This window comes from Cyprinus carpio, chromosome A12 (assembly GCF_018340385.1).
Source record: "Cyprinus carpio isolate SPL01 chromosome A12, ASM1834038v1, whole genome shotgun sequence".
Lineage (NCBI taxonomy): Eukaryota > Metazoa > Chordata > Actinopteri > Cypriniformes > Cyprinidae > Cyprinus > Cyprinus carpio.
This window is the reverse complement of record NC_056583.1, coordinates 14,651,178-14,674,903: the sequence shown is the minus strand read 5'-3', so window position 1 is coordinate 14,674,903 and position 23,726 is coordinate 14,651,178. Positions and strand designations below refer to the sequence as shown.

General features: G+C 37.9%; 1 protein-coding gene across 1 annotated transcript; it reads right to left on the bottom strand.

Moving 5' to 3' along the window:
• Positions 1–16,014: 16,014 nt before the first annotated feature.
• LOC109058235 (homeobox protein MOX-1) lies at positions 16,015–21,680 on the bottom strand. The gene is made up of 3 exons (XM_019075452.2): positions 20,900–21,680; positions 17,393–17,565; positions 16,015–16,771 (listed from the first exon to the last, which is right to left on the bottom strand). Exons 1-3 carry the CDS (start codon positions 21,363–21,365, stop codon positions 16,649–16,651), a joined length of 762 nt encoding a protein of 253 aa, XP_018930997.2. The 5' UTR covers positions 21,366–21,680; the 3' UTR covers positions 16,015–16,648.
• Positions 21,681–23,726: the final 2,046 nt, after the last annotated feature.

The following is a 23,726-nucleotide window of genomic DNA, read 5'->3' as shown; positions in this document are numbered from 1 at the left end:
AATGAATTACATTTAAAAATATACTGAAATATAGAAAACATGTATTTAAAATTGTAATAATATTTCACAATGTTACAGTTTTTACTTCATTTTTGATTAAATAAAAGGAGCCCTGGTGAGCTAAGAGACCTCCTTAAAAGTGTACACAAAACCTTTAAACATTAGTGTATATGTTTTATTTGTAGATAATTACATAATAAAAAATAAATGTTTAATTTTTTTCCTGTCATTAAAATGTCTAAAATAGCTCATTATACATATTTTCAAATCTCGCAAAGCTGTCCCGAACAACTCTACAGCAAGTGTTCAGACATTCTCCCCTGTGGTGAGGACAGACCCCCACTCTCCCCTGCTCCAGCTAACCTGGAGCGTCAGCACCCCCACTGGGTCCTGGCTGTTTATCTCTTCCGAAGCGCCCGTGATTAATGAGGCCCTGAACACATCCTCTTTCCCCTCAACCAGCTGAATAAACAGGCCACGTTATTCCAGCCCAGCCTTGCCTGGGAGCTCAGCTACAGGTTCCCAAAATCCCCTGGTTGCCCCGAACTACTCCCCAAGACCCCCTGGCTCTCTCCTGGGATGGTCCTGTCACGCACAGGGGACAGCAGAGGGCGATGAGTGGTAGAACAGGAGGAGAGTGCAGGAACTTGGATGAAACTGAAATTGCATGAATGTGCTCCATTTTAAAAGAGATTTAAAGAGTTCACACAGAAATTAAGATTTTGTCATTATTTACTCACCCCCATGTCATTCCAAACCTGTATGACTTTTGATTAGAATCTGTATGACACAAAAAAGGCATGTATATTCTATGTAAACATGTAGAGAGAGAGAGAGAGAGAGAGAGAGAGAGAGAGAGAGAGAGAGAGAGAGAGAGAGAGAGAGAGAGAGAGAGAGAGAGAGAGCCTATTTGCTGAATTAAATTCAATAACTATTTCTTACTAATGTTGGTTGCTAATTCCAAAAACAGAGCCTGTTTTGCTCTAGCATTTTCTCACAAATTATGATTTGCGTTTTGTAGCAGTTTTGCTTTCAACAACCATTTGTAATGTGAAGAAGTCTTGTATTATTCCATATTTGTTAATTTCTCAGTTGATTTTCACATTTACGAATGATTCTGAATACATTATTTTATACCTAATCTCTGGTTTCAAGGTTAGAATTATGACCAGAGACAGGAGAAAATGCAAACATGACTCAGATATTTTCTGCTACATCTGTGGGTGTTTTACTGCATCCAAAAAGTGGCAATAAGAAAATCTCATTTATTGAAAAATCTTGTGTGTGTGTGTGTGTGTGTGTGTGTGTGTGTGTGTGTATGTGTGTATATGTATATGTATATGTATGTATTATTTGAAAACTCTTCTTATTTTGTAAAATAAACAACATAACAGAAAGCTTGTATTAATATTTTTGTACTCAATATCATCAAACTAGGTAATATTAGGCTTTTTTAAGACGAAGGGCTGTGTAATGAAAGAATTCAAATTTTTTGGTGAACTTCAAAATGAACCGTTTCCTTTTTGCTGGTACTTTTTTAGTGACTGAACGCTGAAGTTTGATTGTTCTAGTCTGTGCCCCTTTCATTTGGCACTGAGCTGAAAGACTGATTACAGCATTTCTGTGTCTCGACATACTGGTGAAGTAGATCGATATCAGAGAACAAAACCACTGCCTTTCTTATTTGATCCAACCACAGACGGCATTCCAGCTTTCACCCTGTCATTTTTTTCTTAGTATGTTCTTTGTTTAGACAGAGATTTTTTTATGTACTTTCCCATTTCTTTTGTTGTTTTCCTTCAAATGATCTGTTTTCATGAGAATTATCCTGATTTTCCAGATGACTCAGAGAATCACATCCACTTGCTCAGTTGTTGACTACATGAGGCTTTAGTTTATTTGTTTAGGGAGGACTGGGGTGCTAGAAGTTTGTTTCCTATATGCTGCTTCAGTGTCAAAAGTTGTACTCTCCACTTGGCAGGGGGGATTTCTGCAGTGAAGGTATGAGCTTTACAGGGGCCATTCCCTTTCTGTGTTTCACCAGGGTTTTTTTGTGTTTCTTGCTCCCTTCACATTTAGACCATTTGTCCATTAGCATTTCCTCCTCTGTCTGTTTATGTTTCTGCCCCTAGTGTCTGAACTCACACCTCCCAAACTGGAGCTGATCATTGAGTTAGACTAATGACCAGACCTTTACAAGCCTCCTTCACTCAGAAGTGTTGTGGAGTGATCGCAAAACCATTACACATGGCCACTTGCGCTCACTGTTAAGAGCTGTCTGGACTCAAAACAAACAAAAGTTTGAGGCACAAAAGTGCTCTTTTTATAATGAACAAATGTTGAGCTGAGCAGTCTCACCTTAACACTTGTGTGGTGCTGTTCAAGTTTTTTTGCTCAGCAATGATCCCTGTTAGGTATTTATACAGAGAGCACTTGGAAAGACATTGATTTTGATATTAATACTTTATAATAATCATTATTAATAAATGTGCCTATATATGTGTATCTATTAGTGCTGTCAAAACAATTCATTTTCTAAATTATTTTAATTTTTTTATTTTGTTTTCTTTTTTTTAAATTAATTGTTTATAAGCAAAAACATTATCAACTACTAAATGCAGTAATACATTCTATATTTGTATATACATTTATATTTTATTTATTAAGATTTTATAGGATTCTATATTTCTCCTTCTACATGGTGAATCTGTTTTTTAGCCTCGAAATCCATTGTTTTTAAGTTTGTTTTACAGTGAATTACTGTAATAAAAATTTTTCCCACATTTTTTTTCATTTATTAAACTGTTTTGTGGCAGTAATTTTGTGAAATATTATTACAATTTTAAAATAACCTTTTTTCTATTTTAATATATTTTAAAAAGTTATTTATTACAGCCATTACTCCAGTCATCAGATTCAAATGATCCTTCATAAATCATTCTAATATGATGATTTGGTGCTCAAGTAACATTTCTGATTATAATTAATGTTGAAAACAGCTGTGCTGCTTAATGTTTTTGTGGAAACATTTTTGAGTATTTTGTGCTAAATAGAAAGTCCAAAAGAACAACATTTATCTGAAATAGAAATCTTTTGTAACAATCTAAATGTCTCTTTTAATCAGTTTAATATGTCCTTGCTGAATAAAAGTATTAATTTCTTTAAAAAAATCATAAAATATATATTTCATAATATAAATACATAAAGTTATCATTTTATTCATATTCATGCTAATACTACATGATATTCAGTACAATATCAGTTAAAACCTACATATTTCTAGTATGGAATTGATAATGATACTTGAATCTATTGATGGGAATGTGGAGTTACCCAATACAAAAAAGGCCCAGATCTAGTCTATGTTAGTATGTGCTAGCCCATTTTAATCCAAACACTAAATAAGAGACTCTAAAAACTGGAAGGAGATATGTTCCAAAAAATCAATGGTCCTGGTTGGATAGTGATGCCTGACCGAGTCTGGATAGAAGACTTTAGCCTGGGCCTGTGTGGTGAGACAGAGAGGGAATGTGTGGAGGTGTGAGCTGAGTGATAGGGAGCAGGGATGATTACTGCTGACAGGGACTGCAGACATCATCTCAGTGATACAAGCCTCCCTTTCCTCATAACCAGCTCCTCTTTGAGTCAGTACCCATGGGGACTGAGAGCTGACTGTGAAACATCTGGAGCATGGAGATGTGCACGTTGCAAGGAGTGAGATTTTATGTTGAAAATATTCAATGTCTAGGGACAATTGTTGATGTGAAATGGAAGCAATATGATATAACCATCAAATCATAATTTGCAGGAAAAGTGCATTATCCATATATCAAATGTAGACTTGCATTGGCAAAACTACTGTTTTAGCCCACAAACTCAAGTTAGCACATAGTTTCCATGTTTGAGGTCATGTATAGAAACTGCGGTCGAACTCAAAAACAAAATAGTATAGATTTTTGTTTTTGTGTGTGGGTTGGTTGGATCTTGTATGCATATTTGATTTAATAAATTGAGTAACATTATTGAGATTTGTCTAAAATTTCATTTGTTTTGCATCCCACGATGGAACTTGAGTTCAAAGGTCAAGTTTAAAAAAAGTCACATTCTCTGAAGACAATGGAGGAATAGGTTAGAGTATCATGTGCTTTTGGAACTGAGCGTTTGTATTGTATTCAATTAGAGCTTGTGAGCTATGTGAGTTTTAGCACTACATCTGTCCAGCATTGTGTGTGTATGTGAAGGGTGGAGGTCTATAGGCTGTGGCCTGCATGTCGCCGGTAGGTATTCTCCTGGGGCACCACAACCATATGTGGAAAAGCGCTTGACGCTCTTCCTTGCTAGAAGCGGAGCAGAGCGGTGGCCGAAGTGGAGCCAACCCAGAAGAACACAAACAGAGGTGCTGCGTGAGCCACAAATCCCTGCTTCCTCTGAAACTTCCAGCCTGCATTTTTCCTGTCCAAATTCCATAGCCATTAAACTTTTCCTGGCAGTGGTTCAGAAAACAACAGTGCAAACCTCACCCAGAACCCCCTCCCTCCCTTCAGCTCCGCACCAGCACTTGGGATATTGGAGATCGACAGTCGAGCTCTTTAAATAAAAGTCTGATTTCATAGTTGTTTTTCCCATGTATCAGATTTTCTTCAAGGTGTCTATCAGTCTTCAAAAGGGACAGAATGAGGTGTTGCTTAGAGTGTGGCTCCTTTTCCGTCTGTTTGGTCTCCACTGTGTCTGACTGTGTCTCATAAGTGTGCAGAAATGATATATATATATGTATATATAATTGAAATATTTTGTCTTTACTGTCATTTTTTTATCAATTTGGTGCATCCTTTTCTGAATAAAAGCATTAATATCTTTAAAATGTTTAAACATATATATATTACTATATTACTATATTATATATTAGTGTTTAAACATTTTAAAGATACTAATACTTTTACTTAGCAAAGGATGCACCAAATTGACAGTAACAAAAAAGTCAAAATATTTCAATTTCAAATAAGTTTGGTTCTTTTAAGCTCATTATTAATCAAAGAATCCTAAAAAAAAAGTCATGGTTTGCACAAAAATATAAAGCTAAAAATGGCTTTGCCACAGACCGACAGACCGACAGACCGATAGACCGATAGACAGATAGATAGATAGATAGATAGACAGACAGACAGATAGATAGATAGATAGATAGATAGATAGATAGATAGATAGATAGATAGATAGATAGATAGATAGATAGATAGATACATATAAAAATATATATAAAAAATAACACAATTCAAAGTTCTGAGAACAGTCTGGAGCTGCTTATGAACTGTGAGTCAAACTGAAAGACATTGAATAAAAGTGGGGTAAAATCACTTCAGAAGTATTCTTAGAAGAAAATACAGAGACAGTGATTTGGTAGATAGACAGTAGGGTATAAAAGAAACAGCACGTTTGTGGATAAACCCAGAATGCAGTGAGCTAGATTTATAAAGCTTGGATGAGATGAATGGGGCTCAACTGTGATGGACTATGTTATAATAACACTAGGGCCTGCTCTGAAAACCGATCGCCTGGCAGGAGCTGGTTGGACTGCTGCTTAGACTTCCTATTCAGACTCGGACAAATTTCACTGTAATCACTGCAAGGGTAGATTTCCTGTCTTTCATTTATATGGTCGGGGGGGATATGAAAGCAGGTGACTGGGGAGCACAGTCCTGATGGTGTGGTGGATGGAGACAAGTGGAAAAGGGGCTGCAGACAGCATGCTGGATCTTATTCCCCACTACAGCTAATTTACAGCAGTGTTACGGAAATCAAAGGCTGGTTTGTAGTGTATCAAAAGGCTGTTCCAAGTGGCAGGATTATGTCCAGCTGTTATGTGCCTTACTGCTTACTGATCTGACATACTTTGAAAGGAAACAAATGTATGTATATAATGTAAAAAACTGTTTCTTTACTGTTTAGACCTTGCTGCTAATTTACATAAGACTATGAGATTTTAAGTGACTACAGACATTATGTTACATAATACAGAACAAGTGTACTGAACCGAACTGAACTGAATAACAGTATACACAGTTTACATACAATAGTACATAAAAGTGACAATTGTGAAAGACAGTACACATTTTATTGCCCAACTACAGATGCTAACTTGCTCAAAGCTACACAAAAGGCATAAACACTCTGTCTATCACTTTTGCGAACACACCTTAGTTGTTACACATCATACCCTACTGCCCTGACCAGGTTAACTGACCCACACAGTGGCATGATATTTCTGTGCCGCGGTAAAAAACCCTGGCTGCCCATGTCCCCCATACCCAAATCCGCCACTGGACATCGACGTCGATAAACTTTGAATCTCTCTACATCTTTAATTCTGTAGTTGAGAAACTTGTTTCTATGTGTATGTCTTACCTAGATGTTACCTACATGTTGATTTGAAGGCCAAATAGGTGAAAAAACTCCTCAGGACCTGTCAAGTGATTCCAGTGATATCGTTCTGTGTTACAGCTATAGTTGTGGTTTGAACTTCCCTGTTTTCATTGAACTAAGGTCTAAAAATTGAGACGGAATTAGCATAGGCAAAAAAAAAGGCCCATTGTCTATTGTTAATAGTGTAGTGATGTATGTTCTGCTGGTCAACGTGATGAAACCATAAGAACAACATGTGAATCCACTGTGAAATCTGTGTGGGCAAATCTTACACTGTGGGGATTTTCATTTGTCTATAGAAATTGCAAATAGCTAAATTTAAGAACTGCATATGTCCATGGAAAGTCACAATTTTGATGTGCACGTGTGTGTACATACTCTACGCAGTATGTAGCATGTTCTCAGTGCCCCAGTGGGTTTGCTTCACTTTCCTCCAGCACACAATCCTCAGCGCGACTCATTCAATCCTTGAACTCTGCTCTGACCTCTGACTGTTGTTTTCCCAAAAGTTCTCAAAGTTCTCAGATATCTCATTTAATACCAGAGGAGGCACTGACCAGAGAACGAGAGTCTCTGACTGATGCCAGAGAAGGCAGCTGACATAGTTTGCTCGTGGGACAGGACCAAAGACTAATTAGATTTGTTCAGATGATTTCAGAATGTTTTTCTCAAAGACGAGAAATCTGAGGACAGTCCCAGTCCTGTTGTCTTAAGTAAAACGGAGATGTTGTTTGTTGATCTTTTTACAACATAAAGGCTAACTGTGTTGTCAGGCTTCTGTTGTTATTATCACTAATAAGAATCCATGTTGACATTTGCTGTGTGACCTCACAGCTATTATGTCACATGTAAGAAATATCACACTGTCGTACTGAATGTCATCAAGGTTTTATTGATTTTATGCATCAGTTCTATAAACAAGAAGTTAATATTGAGTAACTTATGCATCAAACTTGGCCAGTTAGATTGTATTTTTTTCCCCACCAGTGAAATGTTTCCAAATGAAGCCAAAGCATCAAGCACTGCATGTGGCCTAGCAATGTACAGAAGATGCTCTGTAATGACACCATTATAGCTCTACTCCACTCTAGGTTTTTCACTTCCTGCTCTAGGTGATCCTAAAGTGAGAGAAAGTACCTGCCCTGAATTTCAAAAAATCTAACAGCATGTGTCCACTGGCTTGGAGTCAGCAGAACACATTTATGCAAGGGATTGTGGAACTGACATGCTAATTGGTTAGCATTCTAACCGGTTGCCATTCCTTCTAATGTGGCTCTTCAGCTATCAATCTATCCACAAGCTAAGTTAGTGTTAAATTTGCTTCGCATGCTAATCTATTTTACATGCTAAGGAACTTTTTTATGAGCTCATTCTCACACCGAAACCTCTCCTCAGCAGCCTGTTGAACGTGCATGAGCGACTAGCTTTATGTGTTACACCACAGATCTCGAATGCTTCATGTCCTGGGTTCACAACAAAGTGTGACACATGCCCAGACTGGAAGAGGTACTGTGGCAAGAAATTATGCACAAGTTGATTATGTTGCAAGCATTGTGCCTTTCCAAGAATGATCTCATTTGAAATGATTAAAAACGACACGCAGTGTGTTTATGTACAGATAAATCATTATAATTGGCGCTTCTGATGATTAGTTAATATGAGTTAATGTATTAACTAACATGAACAAACAATGAACAATGCATTTATAACAGTATTTATTCATCTTTGTTACTACTTACTACTTTGTTACTACTGCATTAATTAATGTTAAAAAACACAACTTTTGATTTTAATAATGCATTAGTAAAAGTTGAAATTAATGTTAATTAAGATTAATAAATGCTGTAGAAATATTGTTCATGCTTAGTTAAAGGGGTCATATGGGATTGCTAAAAAGAACATTGTACATTACTGTTGCTCCTCTATGCCCCGCCTTTCTGAAATGCGCCAATATTTACAAAGCTCATTGTTCTGAAAAGCGAGGTGTGCGCTGATTGGCCAGCTATCCAATGCGTTGTGATTGGCTGAATGCCTCAAGCGTGTGACGGAATTGTTACGCCCCTTAACATAATGTGATGCTGAGTCCCAGCACAATGAGACAAAACCAATAAAGCCCATTACAAACAAGGTATTTGTAGCATCCAGTGGCCAAATAATACTGATTATAATGACTTATACTGTCTTTTTACACGTTGTGTTGCGTATCGTGTTGCATAATCATAAAACCATGTCTGCATTTGTCATAGGAGAAACAACAAACAACAAGCACTACTCTACACTGCTCAAAAAATCACGTTTAAATCATCAGTGGCAAATTCTTTAAATATGAAAACATACTTGACTGTGAGTCAGAAGTGCCAGACTGTCCTTGCAAAGTTGGAATTGCCCCACTTTATAACAGACACTGGCATTGTAGACTACTCTTCCAGGAAACAGTCCTCGTCCTCCGTAAAATACTGCACACATCTGAATATTTCAGACAGGACCACTTTGGCAAGTAACTTGAGTTTATTGAACACAATTTATCTTTGGCGGTATGGTTCCTTATGGGGGTTCTTGCTCCCAAATTAATTGAACATACAAGAGCTTAAACATTAACCCCCTGGAACCATCAGCTTGGAAATACATGACAATTAAGACACTTAATAATGTCTTTACAAGCAAACAGTGGTAATCGTGTAGATGTGGCAGTGGGACGTCTATCCTGTAGCTTGGTTATGAGGATGAGTGTCTCTCAGCAGTGAGTTCCATGCCAACCGGGACTTGAAAGCCTTAGTGATCTGAAACAAAGAAGAGGACAACCAGAAGGTGCACAGTAATATGCTCATGCTTATAATGGGGATGGAGGGAGGGTTGCGAGCCATTTGAGCATACTTACCGAGCAGTAGTGTCACGTACATGTATATATGTCCTGTGTCTAATAGGAGAATGGTAGTGATTGGAGCGATTTGACAGCTGAACGCGTCAGCTGGTCGCAGCACTATGCCTCCGTGGCCTGACTGAACTAACGCTGCACTCAATTAGGGTTGAACTGTTCTGGAACAGTGTTGTAATTAAATACAACTTAACCACTGATTTCTAGTTGTGTCCTCTTTTGGAAAACCAAACAAAGTAGTTTTGTTTTCACAAAGAAACACACAGTGACTCCACAACATGGCAGCGGCAGCGGCAGCAACAGCGAGAATAAAAGTTACGCCTTCTTTCTTTGCGTGAACATTTGGGCAGCGTTATGCAAATGTTCCCACATCATTTTAGGTATGCGTGGTTGACTCTTAACTTTAATAAAGAATATCTCTTTGGATTTGAGACTTTAATCTTTGCAACTTTACAGATCTTCTTTATGCACCAAGAGCTTGTAACACTCCAAAGAAAAAGGAAAAATTTAAATAGCATCATATGACCCCTTTAACTAAAGTAGTTAACTAATGTTAACTAATGAACCTTATTGTAAAGTGTTACCCCTTGATGAATAAAAAGTTCAAAAGAACAGTGGTTATTGAAATATAAAACCTTGTATAATGTTACTAAATATTTATTTATTTATGTCATTTTTAATCAATTTAATGCATCCTTGCTGAATAAAAGTAAGAATTTCTTTAAAAATAATAACAAATAATCTTACACTTGGTTTGGAAAGTAGTGTATATATGCATAAGATGATGCAAAATGTTGTTTCAGTATTGCTGATAATGTCTGAATGTAAGCCAAACAAAAATTCTAATGGAATAAAAATGAAAACAAAAACATATGTACAGCCCTTAGTCTAATCCTCATTAAAAAGGTAAATTCTTTCATAAAAGAACTGGATTGCGGTTGTGGGCAGCCCTGTTGGCATGGTCAGTAAATAGTAGGCAGCAGGCCAAGCAGGTTGCCCACATAGGGACAGTTCCAGCCACTCGTGTCTGAGATTTGAGCTTTGTTTGTCTGCTCTGTGCAGCTCAGTATCCAACAGACGTGAGTGAGACACACAGGCCTGGCATTACCACTGCTCACACGCTAATCCTGCCCAGACCAAACAGCTTACCCCAGCCAGGGGGAACATGCTCGTAAAAACAGGTGTTAATTAGAGCCAGCTCAGTGCGGCGGTGCTGCTGGTGTATGCATGTCTCCGATTTAGCTTGTGAAGAATGGGTGGGCTCATGTTCTGTGACATCACACTCATACCGCCCCGGTGAGGGAGCGCGAACTGACAGGACTTTCATTGTTCAGTGGGAACGGGATCCATGTGTTAGAAACCCTCCTCCCACGTGCTGCAAACACAGACTCGGATTGAAACCCAACTCCGGGCCCAGGAGCACCATGCTGATGAAAGACAGTGTTAAGGCTCCAGAAATCCCAGTCTGTCACACCACAGCGCAGCAATCGCCACCCCCAGCCCCCCGCCCATGGCCTTATGGGAGATGGAGTCTGAGTGTGGGGGTGGTTAGAAGAGGGAAAATATGGGAGTGTGTTGAGCAGATGAAGTATATAACTAAATACTTCAAAAAAGGCTAAGATCTCAGCCAACTCTTGAAAGCAGAAGAAGAAAGCTTTTTGAACAAGATAGCAAGTAACAGTATAGTTTTTATGCAGTCAGACATATAAAGCATATTTAAAATCTGTATATTAATGCACCTGCCAAGTCCGTTCTAGTATGGATGATTTTGAACTTTGAATTTTTGATGATTGAACTTTTCTTATTGATTTTGAAGAAAGAAAATCAATAGATAATTAAAAACAATCATTTTAGTGTTAATAGGATAGATGGATAGGATAGATGTTAAAAGATTAAACCCTTTTAATTACATCTTGTTACTACTTTTCATCATATTCTCTAAAATAAGACAGTTGAGGGCCATAAATATTTTTAATTTTACGTCATTACCTGATGTGTCTCATTAGGTGTCATTCTGGACAGTATTTGATACATTGAATTCCAAAACAGCCCATTTGTTTCTTACCTTTACAAGCCAATATCATCACACACAATTTTTTGCTTAAACATTTGCTTAAAGATCCTGTGGCTTTATTTTTAGATGCAGCCCTTGCATGAAGCTTACTTCCCCTACCCAAAGTGTTCCCATGGTTTGTAGCGAGCTGAGTGATGCAGAGTGAGCCGACCCTGATCAAGGTCCTCCAGTGTCCATTTACACAGACACACATGCTCACATCAGACGCTGAAAAAAAAATGGTCTTCCAAGAGATTTTGGATTCCATCAAGTTTTCCTTTTCCAGTAGAATTAGCCATTTGAAACAAAGCCATTTGACTTTCAACTGTGATCAGTTGTGGTCATTTTGATTAGCTCAGCATGGAAAGAGCTTTCCTGGAGCATTTCAGTCACTGGTATTGCAACTGAAGCAAATTATCAACTATGGGTGGCAAGGCACTGTCAAAAGTTAACAGGCACAAGTCAGGAGAAAACCAAAGCCTTTATCAATGCCTAGAAGCACAGTGAAGTTTATTATTAAGAAGTGGAAGGTATTTGGTATAACACAGACCCTCCCTGGATCAGGACGTCGCTCCAAACTGGATGAAGGAGCCAGGAGAAAACTGGTCAGCAAGGCTACCAAGAGGCCTGCAGCAACTCTGAAGCAGCTGCAGGAATTTATGACAAAGAGTATCAAAAATACAAAATACAAAATTTTCCACAAATGTGGCTTATATGGGTAGGGTGTGAGAAAAAAACCACTTCTCAGGAAAGGCCACATGCAGTCACGACTGAGCTTTGCCAAAACGCACCTTGACGATTCTGAGGCCACATGAGACTAAAATTGAATCAACCACAAACAATTTGTCTGGCAGAAATCCAATACAGCTCACTATCCAAATAACACAATTCCTGCAGTAAAGCATGGAGGGGGTAACATCCTGTTATGGGGTGTTTCTCTGCAGCAGGTCTGGAGTAATTATCAGAATAGAAGAAAAAATGGAATGGGCAAATTACAGTCAATTTCTTGAGGAAAATCTGCTGTCCTTTTCCAGGAAGTTGTTAATGGGAAGAAGGTTTACCTTCCAAAATGACAATGACCTAAAGCACACAGCAAAACTGACCACACAGTGGTTGAAGGAGAAAAAGGTGAATGGCCATCAAATTTAGATAGTGAAACTTGAATTGTGTCAGGACCTTTTTTTTTCTTTTCTTTTCTTTTTAAGTAATTTTATTGCCAGAGATTATATAGACTAAGATGGTAGATGGTACTCAGAGGTTTTCCTCTTTTAACATTATGGTTTCCCGATTAAACATTTTGTACATATGGGTCAAGCAGTGATTTTCATGTTTCATTCTAGATTATTCATGGGGTGTTGAGGCCAGGTACTGTCCTGTCCTTTTTCTTTACTTCTGTGAGGTAAATGCAGGTCAGTCCAAACTACTGACAAACAACAAAAGACATTATTTTAAGTAGATTAAAAAACTTTGGGTTGTAAGGGCTGTCAAAAGAACATGGCAGGAAGTCTTGCATAATTTAAAACTAGGCTGCATGTCTCTGGCCCATCTTGAATGATTGTGCAATGAAACTGTGAGATTTACTTCTCCTGAGGGGATCACTAATCATTACAGGGGCTTTTGGGGGGCACGGATCTTCGCTGACCACATCCTCTAAATAGAAGCTGTTTCAGAAGATTCTCACACACACTTACACAAATGTACACACACCTGAACAGGCAATACACATGCATTTTTCTTCTACTTTTTCCTCTCCAGTGGAAGCACTGTCTTGGGAGGATGTGCGGAAGCTATCACAGATTTCCTCTGTTTCTTCCTCCCCTCCTTCCCAGCAGTTTCTTCCCTAGACAAGGTAGCAAATATTAGACAGTTCTGTAAAGACAGAAACTAGAGTAAATTTGCAGCTTGTCTTAAGACTAGAAGTGACAGTCAGAAGCTATGGTAATAAAGCTAAAATAACTGATTATTATTGGCTGTAAGAGCAGATTATGAGATTCATTCATTCATTCATTCATTCAACTAAACATCCTTGTAGTCAAAAAAGATATATTACATACAAAGAAAATAAAAAAAAATTAATAAAAAAAAAAAACCAAAAAAACAACATTTAATTATAATTTAGATATTTTTTTTACAGTAAACCTTAATAGTGAATAGTGATAAATAAATACAAAAAGATCACCACAGAAAGAATATAAACCAAGTTAATACATAATTACCTGCTATGGAAAAATGTATTAATGTCATGAAAGGTTTCTGAGATCTGATGGCTCTAATAGCATAAACAAACAAACAAATAAATGTGATTTGTATATAAAAGAAATAATTAATAAAAATGATTAATAACGTGATTAAAATAAAATCACCTACAATGATAGAATTTATTTATGTTATGAAAGGATTTTTTTTATTATGTTACAATGTGTCTAATAGATGGGATAGCCCAATAAAGAAATAAATAGCTGAAAAAAAAGAAATATGCAAATTAATAAAAATAAATATTTTGGAAGAATTTATTAATTTCAGAATGTAAATTTATTAATGAAAATACTTAACAAAAATAGACTGATCATATTACTGTATGTAAATAATATTGTGTAATTTGCATCTAAGAAGTGTTTTATGTTATTAGGTTTTCTTTTGATATAGTTTAAAAGGCTTTATCTGCTAAAAACTCACTCTGAAATTTACTTGAATATGCTTTCCCCAATAAAAACGATATATATATATATAAAGTGTAGTTATCAAAAATGCAGTTTGGCGAGGCTTGTGGTTGCATAGTTGAGCTGTGTGAAGGGTCATGAAGCTTTGATGTCAAAGTGAAATGTTGCCTCTGTAAACAATAACACCATACAGATGGACCACAGCACTGAAGCAAGGCCTGTAAGCCATGCTTTAATTCTGCAGACGTCTCATAGATCTGACCTGCACACCTCCGGCAATTCATCACACCCCCACCCACCCCACAGAACGCCAAACATCACCAGCCTCTTTATGTGTTTCTACTATATTTATTGTCTCTGAGAAAGATGAAATGCTGTTGCATTGCAGAGTGAATCTATTGCATATCCAAACAAATGTATTTTTGTGTCTCATTGTTTTACTGCCCACAAAAAGTTCAAATTGAAAAAGCTTAGTCAAAAGCTACTTTAAAATGTCTCTTACTGAAATGCATATTCGTCATCAAGTGCTGAGCCACAGAATGATGAAACTGCCCTACTTTGTCTTCTGGTTTCCTTAGTTAACTGTCAGTCTAAGCTGTGAGCGTTCATCCTGTTCAGTAGACCAGACTTCTCTACCATCTGTCTTTCTTTCTCTCATTTCCTCTCTCCATTTTAACCCTAGAGAATCCTTGTCTAAATGAAGTCACGGGGCAAACGAGTGCGAGTATTCAAGATCACATTACTTAACATGCTATTTTTGGGGGCCAAAATTAAACAAACCGGTACGGTTCTGTTTAAATAGCACGTATGTGAATGTATCTTTAAGAATAAATCCCCTACTGTGTTTATTTTAGTAAACGTCACAGGTGTAAATGGACCACTTTAGTGTGCTTTTATTAGGGGCTGTAATATCATAATTACATTTATATGCATGGCTTATTTTCATAGTCATTACTAAAAAAGCAATTATAGTGCATGTAATGGTGGAAAGCAAGCTGAGGTGGCACAAGGTCAGCAGCACTGTGGGTCTTAACCCCATCATGGGTGTGTTTGGAACTATTCCTGCGCCGGTCCACCTCACAGGACACTCACCTCTCCAGTCTTTGTTTGGCCGGCTGGCCAGCCAGAGTATAGGCCCACCATTGTGAGTCCCTGGACCTTGGATGCTTTACCACTGTTTTCTTTGGGAAGCAGGAAATTGGATGACTGGCTACCTGCTACAACAACATCCTGTACTTGAGAAGTCATCTTTTCACTCCTACCCACCTATTATTCTCCACAGCACTACACCAGCGGTCACTCTCCAGACTTCTGGTGTGAATCGCCCCCACATGGGCCGGTCTAAGTTCTGGTTGAAATCGATTTTCGGGCTCATCCAGATGCTTTCTTCAAAATTTTGGAGCCGAGAGTGGAGCTGATCCCAAACTGTACTTTAAACAGAGCTTTGAGAGCTTTCTGGAAGATTATTATTATGCCTAAAGGCATAGTTCACACAAAAATTGAAATTCTGTCTTCAGTCACTCTCCTCATGTCATTCCAAACCTGAATAACTTATCTTGTTCTTTCGTTTGAAGAAATACATTTGTCCACACAATGATGCCTCTTATTTTATAAGTGAAAACAGTTAAAACATTCTTTAAAATATCTTCTTGTGTCTTCAAAATATTTTCTTTTGTCTTTTAAGAAAAAAAGTCATGGAACGACATGATGGTGTGTATATGATGACGGAAAGTTCATTTTTGGGGCGATCTATCCCTTTAATTATAATGAAACAACCCATCTTGGATTATAAATCTATTTTATAATGTATTCATGTCATGCAAACCAGTGCATTAGTTCTAAATCTCACAGAATTGATTGTTGTTGATATTTATGTAAAATTTATGAAATTTATGTTATTAACATACTTTTGATGTAATTCTGCCTCCACGCCAGCAGGTGTCAGTATAAAATTGTCCATATTACAATTCAAATGAGATTAGAAGGGGAAAAAAAATCACAATTTGTTTTTTTTCCTCAGTTTTCAAATTATTTATTATTTTTTTTCTCATTTTTATGCAACATCTGTTTTATTCATTTCATATAAAAAGAGAGGTACAGAAAAAAGTTCAACAAGGGAAATGGTTCATTCTAAGAGCAACCTGACAACACAATTTAGGGTAAAAATAAAGATGTGACATCAATGCTTTGGTGGTTTGACGTGATCCAGAGACCGTCTAGTCTTTCTGTGGACCTTCACAGGTGGTTCTGATCAGGCTTCAGGCACCATCACCACAGTGTGAAAGACCTACATCATGCCGTCATGCTGGAGGTCAAAGCTATTAAACCAGGGCATGAACAGTTGATATAAATTGTTTTTACATGTGAGTAATTGGGTTTTTATAGGCCTCTGATTTCACTTGATGTGTTTATGAATGAAAGTGAAACATGTGGACTGAAAGTGGATGGTGCTTCCAAGGCGTTGAAGCTCTGTTGATAATTATTCATCTGAGCGAAAAGAGCAACAGGAAGCACGGATGCTTTTGTCCATGAAGCAGTGTAACAGGATACGTGGAAGGACTAGTGAAAAATTGGACATTGTGTGTATGGCCAGGGTAATTTGGGTGACTGTAAATATGAGCAAATGTCTAGGTCTGAGTTTTACTCTGAGCTGGGCGACGCGGCGGAGTCCATCTCATCTGCTTCAAGGTCGTGAGGAGATGTAGGCTGTCCTCCTTTCACTCTCTTCCACTTCATCCGTCTGTTTTGAAACCACACTTTCACCTGTGAATAAAAACAATGATGCATTAAAACAGTCTGGAAATGATTTTGAGAATAAATGCATACTCTCTTGAGTGATTTGAAATAATTCTGCAGCCAGCAAATCAAGAGATTTGTGACATTATTTTTGACGGCTAAGCTCAGAGGAACGTAAGTCTGTGACCCCTGTGCATCCCTCGCTCCCTGTGGAAACACTGGAACATGGACCATCTGTTCCCACACTATTTTTACATTCTCCTTCTTGACTGAATCTGTCTGCCACTCATTTTGAAAGCAAAGGGTGGCAGACAGCCAAGATATGTAGGATGCATCGGAAAAAGTGGAGAAAGGGTTGCAAAGGGATTCGGGAGAAGCCCAGATTTGTGCTGGGATCTGGCATGTGCTTGAGATTCAGGCCTGGGAAAACCATCAAGGACCAAGCTAAGTGTGGTCTGAGCCTAAGAAAAAAAAGAGCCTATTTCAAAAATCGCTGAAGGGCGAAGTCAGGGATTGATGGGATGACGGCTCTGCTTCGGAATTGTCAATCATATTTCATACAGACTCATTTAGACTTGACGGATGAATGTTTTCTTCACTGTTTTTAGCCAAAAATACCACTAGCATGAGCTGAAGTATCTTTCGTACCTGTCTCTCAGTGAGGTCAAGGTTGACAGCGATCTCGTAGCGGCGCAGGCGGGTCAAGTAGTTGTGGTGGGTGAACTCCGCTTCCAGCTCCCGGAGTTGCTCCTTGGTAAAGGCAGTCCGTTCTTTTCTAGCCTTGCAGTTTGAGTCTGCTTTGAAGCTTGAGTCCTGAATATCTAGAGGATACAAAGGAAAAATAGACTAGTTAGTTTTGTGATCTATGGCAGTAAGGCATACATTTGTAATTAAACAAGTTTATTTATAGGGATAAAAAAATATATATATTAACAATCGTATGACTTTTTTTTCCCTGTGGAACACTTAAGAATATATTTTGCGGACTTTGTGGGTCTAATGTAGTTTTAAACCCTATTGACTGTCATTGTACAAAAACAGAAAACAGTTGAAACATTCGTCAAAATACCTTCTTTTGTATTCAACAGAAAATGAAATTCATGCAGGTTTGGAATGACATGAGGGTGAGTAAATGATGACTGAATTTTTAAATATTCCTTTAAAAAAGAATAAAGTCAAATGCAACACTGTAGTTCAGCTCCTCCAGGAGTGGCGTGTGTTTTCATGCATGTTAAGTTTAAAGCTCTGTCTGCATTAAAACATGGTTACAAGGCGTTTTGTGGGCCACACAGGGCACACATTTGCACAGACCTCAGTTCAGATCACAGGGTGTTTGAACCCCAGTTAAAGCATGCTGGGAGTTTGGGGGTTGTCGGGGCCACAACTGACCACAGAGGACTCAAGTTAGCAGAGGAATGCACCGGAACATTGTTAAATCCGCTAACAAAAGAACAAAGACTCAGATGGGTCTAGCTGAAGCATAAGAGTGTGAATTTGTGTCTTATATATTCCCTGACACTGAAAAACATTAAATGCATTCAAGTTACACAGTTTGTGTAAGTTTAATTAATTATTCCAACCTTGTGACCCTTTGTATGGCGCATATTAGAAACGGTAGCACTGAAAGAAAGCTGATGCAATTTCTGTGAAATTACTTTAATTTGTCAATGTGAGAATTCATGCTTCGTGTTCGCCAGATCCTGGCCAGACTATGAAATGAACTGGACTGCCAGATGTGAGTGGGAAAGTGAGACAAGTACTTTCTCACATATGGCAACCTGTAGCCTCTGTTCCTTTTAGAAGGCGCATTATTATCGTCATTAAAGTCCTGTTCATTTAAATGCACTGCCGAGAGTAATAAATGGAAAGGTGGTGGCAGGTTGGGGGAGAAACACCTGGCACTTTGTGTATGTGCATGCTCCAAAAAAACAGACTCCAATAAATTTCCCCAGCAAAAGCCCATTAACATTTAGGGAGAAACCTCTCCCCTCGGTGGGGTGTCTGGTGGGATTGGCATTTTATTTAGAAGGCACTAAAGTAATTTGACCAAATGAAGTCAAAATTAGTTGACAAGCCTAATTTTACGTCAGTTATTGTTTACCAAACAAAGGGGAACAGTCAAAATTACTGTCTACAAATGTGTTCAACACATATTCAGTAATAATCTTTAAAAGACAACTGACAGAAGAGCAGAATAAATAATAATTTAATATACACACCCACACATTTAATTGATATATATACTACATAATATATACAGTATATTTAAATACAATTTCTTTTCACTCCAAAATTTGATCAAATTTGCTTCTGTTGTCTTAATTCATGTTATTAAATTATTTTCTATAACAATTGTATTTCTCTAAACTAAAGTGAACTGCAGACCTGTGACGTAAATTTTGTGATTTTGGGAGCGAATATCACATCTGTTTACAATTTCATGCAATCACCGAGTGTCTGCTTGTCATTTCAGGTAAAAAAAAAACAAAAAAAAAAACCTGGTTGAAACCAAAATCACTACCAGCTTTGATTATCATATCCTTGCCAAATTTACACCTCTATCATTTACAATGACATTTTAAAACACCTTACTGTATATTAATACCCACTTAAACCTCAACCTCGGTGATGAATATTTTCAGGATGGTGAATTTCTCTCCAGTCAAATGGAGAGTGTGTTCTGTGGTGATCCTGTAACTGCTTAACGACAGGAAAATGTCAATGGATAAGAATGTAGAAGTGGGAACGCAGGCAAGTTATATTACAGACGAGGTCTGGCTTGTTTGGACCGCAAGTGATGTAGGGTTACATTAAGGTAACCCAGAGAAGGAAAGGGTATATTTATTCCCCACATTAGACTATGAAGCCTGGATGGATTGTTGTAGTAGTAGGCCTAGTGATGGATTTGTGCTAATCATTTTTAAATGCCACTCATAATGAATATTGTCTTGCTGTTTTGGCCAATGCTATACAAACACTAATGGAGAAATGTATTTATCTTCGAGAAATTTTCCCTGATCCCAGAAATGCTTTCTCAGTTTCCACAGAAAGGCCTAGAGATTAAATTAATACACCAGATGTGCCATAAACACTGAGGTTCACTTTTCCTTCTCTCAAATAATAATTTCTGGACATCGTTAGCCTAAAATAGGAGGACTCATCGAAACCTACATTTATTTAGATATTACAATGGGTGAATATAAACTTTTAGCACAAAACTTTACATTTCAAAGTAGAGTACACTACTGGGGTGCCATAAAGGTAATTTTAATAATAATAATAATAAAACCTTCTATGAATCAATTTGAATAATATGACACTTCTGATATTGGACACAAAATGCTGGTTTCAGTTTCTGATCGTCTGTTCTTTTGGAAGTCTATTAGACTTATATAACATTTATCCACTTATTCATATACAGACCATGCCAATAAAATCTGATTCTTTTGATGACATTTACATTTTAGATCTTTTACATCCTTCGTTTGAATCAAAATATCTGGCTTTAGAAAGTGTGACAGATGTTACTGAATGTCAAAACTGCCAAACAGATGATTTGAAAACAATAGCAAACACTGTAAATCTGAACTTTACCTAAGAGCCTCCAACAATTGAAGGAAACAACTGCAGAATAATGTGCACAAAATATTGTGTTACAGGTCATCCTTCATCTGCATGGCCGCTATGAGGAGTTTTAAATAGAACATCTGTAGTAAAATCTATTATATCCTTAAAGAGACAATTCAACCCAAAATGAAAATTCTGTCATCGTTTACTCATCCTCTCTTTATTCTGCTAAACACAAAAGGTGAAAAAAGTGTTTTTTTCCTACACATTGAAAGTCAGTGGGTTCCAGTGTTGTTTTAGACCACACTGACTTTAATTACATTTGTGTAAATGATCACAGAATTTTCATTTTTGGATAAACAATGATCACAATAACCACAGCGTTTTATTATCAGTTTATATAACAGATTTATTATCACAAATAGCCCTTACACTGAATTTAGATGTTAAATGTAATTATATATAATGTGATTTATATAATGTGCTACAATTTCTGGAAAGGCAAAAAATTAGATGCTTCATATGATTCGGAGTGAATCACTCCAGCCATTGCCTCATATCTCATACACTCTTGCCTATATGACTCACCTGTGATTTCTCTTTTCCGCTTGGAGCTTTTTTTCTCTGTGTCAACCGCTGGCACACTTTGAGGTGAGTATTCGCTCTCTAGACATGCTGTGACTGCTCCAGGCAGCCTGTCTCCCCCTGCACTGTCCAAGTCAGATCCCACCGCTTCTGCTGCCCCCTGGCATGGCTCCTGACCTCTGCCTCTGGGTTCACAAGGAGAGAACTGCCACTCCGTCCTCTGGTACCCGCTGTGTGCCTCAGGATACAGTCTGTCCTCGCGAGGGTAAGCGTGCGGTGCCGGCACCAGGCAGGAGCTGGAGAAGTCTGTGTAGGCCAGGAAATCATGCTTTTGGTGCAGGGCAAATGGGGCCTGCTGGTAGGGCTGCAGCCCGGCTCCGGACCCTCCTGAATGGGGGCTCCTGACACAGCCCCAGAGAGCACTGCCCATGTGAGGGCTCCGCATGCAACTACTAGCTGGCTGATCCATGCTGAAGAGCACACAGCACAGAGTACGTGTCCTCAGAGATGCAGCTTTTTGGGTCTGGTGCAAGTCAACGAGGGAAATATCCACTTCAGCATGTGCACATCAACGCCTCAAAGTCCACCTTTCCAAATCAATAAGCAGATGTTTGAAAGCAGACACCTTCCAGCAGTGGCCTTTCCGTTAGTCGGGTGTAAAACATCAGCTCACACACTCTCTCATTCAGCTTTCAGCCTGACCCACTACATCCACTCTCAGCTCCACACGCTCTTTTCACAGTTCTGAGACATTCCTGACAAGCGATCCCTCCTCCTTTTTAAACGCTTAGGTGGGAAAGAGTAGCAAGTTTATGGAGTGTAATGTGAGCTTGCAGAGGAGGAGTCCTACGGTCCACATGTTGGTACTCCCCATCCCAGCCCAGCCCTGCCTCATATACTATTAATCATGGGGGATTTTATATGCACATGCAATGGGATTTCCAGGTGCTGGCTTTTAAAGGAACATTGTCTGTAAAATATAAAATGAACACCCACACAGGAAAGTTGACCGGATCCTTTTTAGCTCTTTTATCCCCAAAACCCCCAATTTCACTCTTCTACTTTTTTATGCAATTCACATTTTTATTGGGAATTTGTACCCCACTCAGTATGGACCGTGCTCTATCCTGGTGCTCCATAGTCTGCATTAAGGATGTGTGTAGTGGCTGTGGACACAGCCTGGGGATTCTCTCACACTGCTGGTGAAAAGTCCTGACGTAAGCAGTGCTTTTTTCCACACCTCTCGTGCACACAAGCACTATTACAACAAACACACAAACATGCTGTCATTAACACCAAATTAGTGTGTAAACTCATTAGCATCTTAATTATCAGAATAATTTAAAACATGGCTGAATAAAAATGCTGACTGAAAAATGTGTAAACAAAAGTACATGATAATATTTTAGTAAACGGTGATCATGTTCAAAAGTTTGAGTATTTTTTTTTTTTACTTTGAAAAAAGTCTCATGAAAGGCTGATTTCATTTGATCAAAAATATAGTAAACATTTAAAATATTATTAGATATTCCATTCTATTATAGTTTTCTATTTTAATATATTGTGTATTTTATTCAGGATGCAAAGTCTTTGGTTTCACATGATCATTTAGAAATCATTCTAATGAGTTGATTTGGTTCTCAAGAAACTTTTTTTTGTGGGGGAAAATGTGATACAATTTTTAGGATTCTTTGAATGGAAAGTTCAAAAGAACAGCATGTATTTGAAATAGAAATCTTTTGTCATAAGATGCTATATTATTTGCTATTTTTCTTTTAAATCAACTTAACATATCCTCACCGAGTGATATTAATAATTTCTTTAAATATAATTGTACTGACCCCAGGCTTTTAAACAGTAATGTATATAAACCATTTTAAAATAATAAAATTATAAAATTATATTATATTATATTATAAATGCTATCAGTGTGAACATAACTTACCCTTTAAAGACAGCAATACTCATTAGTGATTCAGAGATCATTTTTAAATTCAAGTTTCAGTTTGAAAAAAAAAAAAACTTTTGTCAGAAATATAGATTTTTTAACAATGGCATGCTTGGTTTCATATAAATGAACACTGATAAAGGAGTCCCTTCTATATTTCACACTGTTTGCAATCAGTGTATCTTCCAAATGTGAAGTCATTTCTCCTGTTTGTTCTGGCAAGTACTCTATTGAGCAGATTTCACTTGACATTTCAAAGTGGTTGAGGTTGGAATCTCTCGTTTTCTCTCTCTACACAGGCTTTATAACAAGTGATGGAAAGCAAACATGTTTAGTTGCATTTATAAGATCTGTGGTTTGTGGTTATTTTTTTTATTATTGCTTCATTTTGTCCTCTGTGTGATCCTGACCTTTGTGAACAGCACAGCCTTCACCTCGACTTAAGCAGCGTAATGTTTAAAGGCTCTGAGGTAAGACTGCAATCCTTTCCCTTTACCCAGCAAATAGCTGAGCCATGAAGCATCCACGTCTTTACTGGCAATCTGGGCCCTACCATGACCACAGGGGGCTGGGGTAATTGCATTGGCAGCATTTGGGTTTAGACGGGACCATCTGTGTGTGAGAGTTTTGCGTTTTTGTTTTTCTTTGTGTGTGTTAGTCCACGCGCATTTTGGGTCTTGAAGTAGTCACTGCTCCATGCTTAAACCTGTTGCCGTCAGTCGGCCAGGGCAGGTTGGGGGCAAAGAGGGTGTTTTTGTGTTTTCATTTGATCCATCTTCATGACACCAGAGAGAATAAGAAGGATGAAAGAGAGTCCTAATGGAGCATCGGCCGAGGCCAGACTCGGGTCAGAGAGCTGTGGGAGAACAGAAGAGATTCAGA